Genomic DNA, 7,724 nt, shown 5'->3' with positions numbered 1-7,724 from the left:
AGATGTGTTGATGGACACCATTATGAGCATGAAGAGGACACAAAAGCCATCATTGAGTGACTGGATTTCCGATAAAAGCATTTGGTAGGCAGCATTTTTCCTATGGTCCCTTCCCCATGGATGAGTCAATCATCTGAAAGGGCTTCCCTCTCTTCCATTCGGGCCTTTGCTCTCAGGATATGTTCACTTGCCTCCTACCCCAATATGAGGTCTAGTGGTGCCAGTGTATCTTAAGAAACTGTTTTTGAATCCCCTCCTTCAGAAATACATACGGGTCTTGTGTTTCCCGCCATGCAAAATTACTATCCATCTTGTTTCCTGGCACACCTTAGCCGCCCTTAACAATTGGAGACGTTTTTCCAATATTCTCCGCCGTTGGCTGGATTTCTCTCTACCACTATAGTCTAAATTTAGAAATGAAGCATCAGCAGGGTTGACCTAACCTTCCAATAAACCAATGATTGAACACCATAACCCCAGCAAGGAACTTGGCTTTTATTTTTTTTGCCTTGTTTCAAAGGGGAATTTTGAATGACTCCCTTTCATTATTAGCCTAAGCACCATCTGTTACCTAAAAGATTTTTACTTTTGTCTAACTGAAACCCCTAGAGTTGTAACTTTCAGGGGAATATTTTACAAATATTCTTTATATATGAGTCGGATGATTAAGTTTTATGTACTCTATGTAAAATATACCAGGGTGTCATAAACATTAATTGAGCGTAACACAAGGAATTCAACACATATTTTAAACTCTAAAGGCTATTTTTGTATGTCAAGAGCTATATTTAACAAAGTTCTAATATGAATGTGAAAATAAATTGGTTTGTTTAACTGAATGTACATAGATTGGAGGTCCACATGTAAAATATCTTTTTAATGCTAGGTGAGAAAAGTAAAGAGGTTTAGAGAACATAGTCTACTTATCTTGTGAGGGCAACCGTAGAACAATATTTCCCATAGTGCATTTCAGAGAATACTAAGCCCAAATGCTGTTTAGAGATCAAAGGGTTTTCTGGTCATGTGTGCGGTGTCCTAGAGCCAGCTCATACTTGATGACGTTTGTTTGTTAAATGTTCCTAAATTATTTTAATTTTCTTTATTACACCGATTTTTCAAGGAGGCAGGGGAACGGAGAGGCAGGAGTGGGTTTCTGCAAAGGAAAATCTCAGGTGGTTAACACCGGAGATGGCCATGACTTTCACCACCCAACCGTTCTGTCTGCTCCTTGCCCCAAGGCACAGCCTGGCCCCAGTGGGTCCTGCCAGAACCACCTGCCCATCTCTCCCAATCTATCTGCTGGCAGCTGCTCAGACCCCCATTCTGCAGGGCGGTTCTCCCCCCGCCCTCCCAACCCACAAGGTCGGAGGGTTCATAAATGAAATCCAGATCCAGATATTGCCAAAGAAATCTGTCAGTGCTCCGAGGCTTTTACTTGGTATTTCCCATTATTCTTGTGGAACAGGAAGCAAGTACCCATGATTCTTTTCTGGTTTGGCTGAGCCACCTGCCAATCATGACATTGTCGCCAGGGCTGGAAGTTACCATCTAGCTAGGCAACCAATCAGAAGGGCAGGTTGCCTCTGGAGGTTTGTTTCATAGATGTGGTTTCTCGTGTTCCTGGTGACTAGACGCCTTTTGTTCAAAAGAATCCTTTAAGGACAGATGTATATTCACAGAAATGAAAACAAGCTGGTAACAGTTACGAATATTCACCAGGTCTGGGCCACCCAGAAACCCAGTTGCATGGGGCAGAAAAGTCCTCTCACTTTGTGGCTTCAGAGCACAGATCTCTTTCAGATCTTTGAGAAACTCCCTTTTTTCCCCATAATAATTTAAGTTATAAGTGTTTACATTTAAGTTATAATGTACCTTAATTATATAATTATTTAAGGTATCTTAATATTTATTTAATAGTATTGATAATAATTATTTCAAATAATAATACTCTTGTTTTTAAATTATCTTAATAATTATACAACTTAAATTGTAAGTGCTGATAGTTGCACAACATATACATTAATCAAAACTCATAGAACTCAGTGAAAAGGGTGAATTTTACTTTATATGAATCGTACCTAATTTTTTAAAAAGAAGCAATACTTAGGGAGAAAAATTCATGCAGTATGCAGGTATGTACATTTGTCAAAATGTACCCAGTGGAACACAGTAGATGCATTTTATGGTATGGAAATTATTCCTCAATTAAATTGATTTTTAAAGAATTATAAGCATATGATTGTCCTGTTGGACATTTCAAATTAAAGACCTGGCTCTGGAATTTTATTAGGGAGCATTAGATGCAAAATTGAGGCCACTAGCACTCAGTTTTTCTAGTGAAAATCAGGGGGAATGGAAAGATTTTATTATTTTTTAAGGGAATTAAAGGGCATATGGCTCTTCTCTGCTTGCTGAACTAAGGGTTTTCAAACTGAGTCCCCAGGGAAGCCCAGGGGTTCCTCAACTGCCTACCTGCTGCTTTTCACCTGACTTGTAGTCAGAGCTACCCACTTCTGCACCCCTCAGAGGCTTCTATCTGAAAGTTCTGAGACTAAAGGGTTTGAAAAATCAGAGCTCTCAAGAAAGGGTTTTTGCTGCCTCCCGAGCTACCAAATGGCCATGCTGGGGATCTTCAAGGAAGGAAGCTGGTGCTCATCCCAACCAGGCTGTCTGCCATCCGGCCCAGTAGTTTTCTTTCAGTTCCTCAAATCTGGTGCACTCCGTCCTGCCTTGGGTCGTTCAGTTCCCTCCACCCAGACGCCCTCCCAGACTTGTCCTTCTGGTTAACTCCCGTTTGTCATCCACTTTCTGCTCAGCATCAATATCCCCATAAAAACGTTCCTGGATTCCTCCAGTGGGGGCCAGATGCTTGTATCAGAAGTTCTCCAGGACCCGGGTTCTTCTCTTTCAGGGCACAAACGACAGGTGGAGTTCAGGTTGATGGCCTGTTCTCTTGTCCGTCTTCCTCCGACAGGCGGGGCAAATTGATCCCTACCAGGTGTGCAATGCTTAGCCTAGCATCTGGCACTTAGTAGGTGCTCCATAAATATTTCCCACACTTTGGCCCTGTGTACACTGTTGCGTTTATATGGGGATTTCACACACACACAAGCATGTTCACCGAAATATAAGCACACATGCATAAAGTGTGCAGATGCACGTGTATGACCAGATTTGTCACTAGCTTCCCAGAAGGCCTCCCTCTCACCCTTCCTAATCAGCATCCCCCACTCTCCAGGAAACCTGCATCCTATTTTCAACATCATAGAGGAGTCATGCTTGTGTTTTTGTCTTCTTTAATAAATGGATTTGTGCTTAAGAAATGGCATGTTCTCTTTTGTGTCTGGGTCTCTTTGCTCACCATTATTTTGCCGAGAATCATCCAGATGGTTGCACGAGGCTGTAATCAATACACTGATCTCTCATTCACACTCGCTGTTACTGAGCAGGGGTGGAGACAATTTTCTTCTGTGAAGGGCCGGACAGTAAATGTGTTCTCGGCTTTGCAGGCCATCCGGTCTCTGTCACACCTTTTCAACTGTGCCACTGCCAAGCGAAAGCAGCTGCCACAGAGGATATATAAAAAAGTGGGCATGGCTGAGTGCCAAGAAAACTATTTACGGGCACTGGGATTTGAATTTCATAGTTTTCATTTGTCACTAAATAATATGTTATTCTTCAACGGTTTAAAAATGTAAAAACTGTTTGGCGGTTCATCAGGAAGTTAAATATAGAATGACCATATGATCAGCAATTCCAGTCCTGGGTCTACATCCAGGAGAATGGAAAGCAGGAACTCGAAAGAGATACGCACAGCCATGTCCGTGGCAACACTAAGCACAATAGTTAAAAGGGGGGAACAACCCAACTGTTCATCCATGGATTAATAGATAAACGCAACGTGGTCCGCCCACACAATGGAATATTAGCCTTAAAGAGGAAGGACATCCTGACACCTGCTGCACTGCGGACGAACCTTGAGGATACCGGGCTCAGTGAATAAGCCAGACGTGCTAGGACAGATCCCGTCTGATCCCGCTCCGAGGACTCCTAGACGACACACACCCACAGAGACAGAAAGTACAGGGTGGGGGTCGGGCTGGGGGAGGGGAGGGGGAGTGTTTCCCGCTCCTGCATGCAAACATCTGTCTCTCTACCTGTCCTTTGGACTATGCGTTCTGGAATCATCCCAAAGTCACCACCCCCTGGACCAGTTCCAGCCCAGATGTGGGGAGAGCTTTTGAAGGGAGGAAGATTTGATGGTGGGGGGGTGGCAGAACTTCCCACTCCTGGGCCCCAGAGTCTGTCCCGGAGGCTTCCTCTTAGCCCCGGATGTGGGAAGGAAGTGCCAGAGGGCCAAGGAACTTAAGCCAAGACAGGAAGCCCCACACCCAGAGGCCTTAAGAGGGCCAAGGAAGTTGTATCCTAGATTTGGCCTTCTGAGAGCATCTGGAGGGTAAGTGTCAGCTGCTCCCGCCTCTGCCCAGAGCCCTAGCCGGAGGGCCAGGGGACAAGGCTGGGCTTCCAGCTCTGTCGCCCACAGGGACCCAGGGTTCCAGCTCCCACAGCCTCTGCGGGCCTGACTCTCCTGAGAAGGGCTGACCGGGCTGTGCGCCTCTTGCTTCCATCCTGCAGCACCTGCAGGATGAAGGCTGCCTGCCTCCTCCTCCTCCCCGCCCTGTGGCTGCTGGTGTGCGGCAAGTCGCTCTGCTCCGTGGACGAAGCCATCAGTGAGAAGGTCCTGGACGACGCCAGATCCCTCAGTGAGGACCCTCACATCTAACTTCCAGGGGCCCCTGGGGGCCCCGATTCCTGCCACGGAGCCAGCCCCAAGCCGGCCCGGCCCCAACCACAATCCCATCCAGCTGCACCCTTCGCCGCAGCTCCAAACCCTCCTTCCTCCCAGAAGCCTGCCTCACGACAGAATCCTGGGAGGCGGTGAGCTGCCCACCGCCCGGGCTCTGCACCTGGGCCTGAACCACCTCTGCCCAGGCTCCCAGTTCTGCTCCTGTAAGACCCAACGGCCTTATTCCGGTCTGTGCTTTCCCCCCAGTGAGGAGACGAAGGCCATTGCAGATCGATGCAACAAGCACAAGAGGTTTATTGTTATTCCAGCTAGCTGGGGTCTAAGTGTCTGCCCGACACAGCGGGTTTCAACAAGGACCCCGAGCACTTAGAACTAAGGGTTTATATAGCATTTTCAAAGCACTTAATTCATAGTAATTCCCCACAGCTATACATTATTCATACATCCTGGGGTTAGGCAGGATAAGACCATTCTTTAATTGTCAGGGCGGATATACATCCTGGGTTAGGCAGGATAAGACCATTCTTTAATTGTCAGGGCGGTTCCGCCTTATTCCGGTGTTTATGATTGATTAACTTGTTTTTCTAGGCCTTACCCAGCTCCGGTTTTTCTTTTTAAGTCACAACCTCAGAAAACGGTTTCTAGGCCCTTAAAATGGCTACTCTTATGCTAACATTTCTATTCTTACACTCCCAGCACCCCGTAGTCCCGACCCCCCACGCCCAGCCTCTGTTCCTGGAGGATCCATGGAGCCCCAGCCTCAGCTTCCCTAGAGTCCCGGGGACCCAATTTCCTTAGGGCGGTGTTCTTGACCCCCTGCCTACATCTCCAAGCCTCCAGGGCCTGGGCTGCATGAGAATGCCGGGGGGAGGGGGGCAGCTTGGTCTCACAGCGCAGCCCCCCTCTCAACCCCCCCCACCCGCAGTACTTGGGGCAATAAGGAACACTGGCCTGGACTGCCTGACGGTCACCTCCAGGGGGGCCCTGGCCACCTGCCCGGAAGGTGAGTACAGAATCCTCTGTCCAGGCTTCCAGTTCTGTTCCCAGCACCCCGTAGTCTCGACCCCCCACGCCCAGCCTCTATTTCTCGAGGATCCATGGAGTCCCAGCTTCTGCTTCCCTAGAGTCCCGGGGACCCAATTCCCTTAGGACACTTGCTGCCCTGGCCCCCAGCCAAGCACGCATCCGGCTCCCATCCTCGGGTGCCTGGCTTCCAGCCCCCCTCGATCCCTCCGGCTCGGCTCCAAGTCCCCTCCGCTCCCGCCCGCAGGCTTCGCCGTCACCAGCTGCTCTTGCGGCTCCGCCTGTGGTTCGTGGGACGTGCGCGTCGGGACCACCTGCCACTGTCAGTGCGCGGGCATGGACTGGACGGGAGCGCGTTGCTGCCGCCCGCACGCCGTCGCCTGAGGCCTCGGGGGCGGGGCCAGGGCGCGAAGGGGCGGGGCCGGGAATAAACCCGAAGAACGTGATGCCGAGGGTCCGGGTGCTTCGCCCTCTTTTGTCGGGTGTAGGGGATTGAGTTGGCGTTTCCAAGTTGTGTTGGGCGCAGAGACGCTCAAGGGAGGCATTAGGGGCGGCGATCGCGACATTCTTATGCCCACGCCCCCTCCTCCCATGTTGTCCCCCACCTAGACCTCGGAGAATGAGGGCTCAGCCTCCTGTAATTACGCCCACGCCCAAGCCTCGCGGCCTCCTTCAAGGAGGGGAGGGTTACCTTGAGGCCACCCTGATGGTCACGCTCGGCTCTCGGACCTCCCAGGAAGTTGCTGGGTCCTTCTTTCCGTCCCGCATAGTGAGGCCTCCTCCAGGGTTCTGGACAGGACGGGGATCCCCGCCCCCACTTCACATACACTCCAGGACACCAAGCGCCCAGGAGTCCCGGGGTCAGAGTGGACCCCTGAGTCATCTCTCAGCCCAGAGCTCTGGGCCCCTATCCCTTACTCTCCACGGGCATGGAGGGATCCCCCCGACACACACGAGGTGCAGGCATGGAGGGGACAGAAAGGACTCTTCACAGGTGCCCGCTGAGAACTACTTGAGGCTCCACACCACAAATTCACATTTCCACACGTTCAGGCGCAGGTGTGAGGGGTTAGTTACAACCCACTGCACACCGGGGCTCCTACACCCTCCTGAACACCGGACGGTGAAATTAGGGGAAAAGACGTGGTTCCGCTTTGCTGTATCTCTGGTGCTTAGAAAAGAGCATGGTACACAGAAGGCACCCAGGAAATGTCTGTCCTAGAATAACTACATACACACGTGGATAGGCACACACCTATCCACGTACACACAGTTACACACAGGGTACACATCCCAGTTACCGTGGTCACACAGAGACAGCACGCCCATGGACACGGGAGGGCTCCCTTGAAGCACACAAACATGTCCATGGGGTGGGGGCACATAGGGACACACGGATACATAGATACATACTCTGAACAGACTCCCGTGCCTCCCACATCAAGGCCCCATTCCAGCCTGGATGGCTCTGGTCCCAGGCTGGACTCTGCCCTAGAAGGAGACCCACCAGCATCCTCTGATCCAGCTTCCTGGGGTGCACAAACTCAGATGATTCAGGGGTCAGTTCCCTTGGAATCCTAACGCCGGGGTCGTAAAATCCAGCTCCTGAGACACACAAATCCAAACTTCAGAACACCTGGGACCCAGTCTCCAAAGAGCCCAGATTCAATGTCACAGCCCCCAGCAACGTGCTCCAGGGACTGGAGAAGGGGTGATGGGGTGGGTGCTGGCTTTCAGGAACACCCCCCCCCCATGATGACACAGCCCTCTGACCCTGGTGGCCGTGGGCTAAGATCACAAACAACTGGTGCCCTTGGAGCCCACCCAGACTCCAATCCAGGGATTCCCCTCCCAGATTCCCCCGTCCTCACCCCCCGGGGTCATGGGGTTGGGA

At 50.6% G+C, this 7,724-nt stretch overlaps 1 protein-coding gene across 2 annotated transcripts; it reads left to right on the top strand.

Annotated features, from left to right (window-relative positions):
- The first annotated feature begins 3,933 nt into the window (after positions 1-3,933).
- RETN (resistin) lies at positions 3,934-6,283 on the top strand. Of its 2 annotated transcripts, none has more exons than XM_036882902.2 (4): positions 3,934-4,080; positions 4,636-4,763; positions 5,733-5,810; positions 6,078-6,283. In XM_036882902.2, exons 2-4 carry the CDS (start codon positions 4,646-4,648, stop codon positions 6,212-6,214), a joined length of 333 nt encoding a protein of 110 aa, XP_036738797.1. In that variant the 5' UTR covers positions 3,934-4,080; positions 4,636-4,645; the 3' UTR covers positions 6,215-6,283. The 2 variants fall into 2 exon arrangements, with proteins under 2 accessions (XP_036738797.1, XP_036738790.1); XM_036882895.2 differs by lacking the exon at positions 3,934-4,080 and adding an exon at positions 4,304-4,456.
- Positions 6,284-7,724: the final 1,441 nt, after the last annotated feature.

This window comes from Manis pentadactyla, chromosome 12, assembly GCF_030020395.1.
Source record: "Manis pentadactyla isolate mManPen7 chromosome 12, mManPen7.hap1, whole genome shotgun sequence".
Lineage (NCBI taxonomy): Eukaryota > Metazoa > Chordata > Mammalia > Pholidota > Manidae > Manis > Manis pentadactyla.
This window is presented reverse-complemented; position numbering and strand designations above follow the sequence as displayed.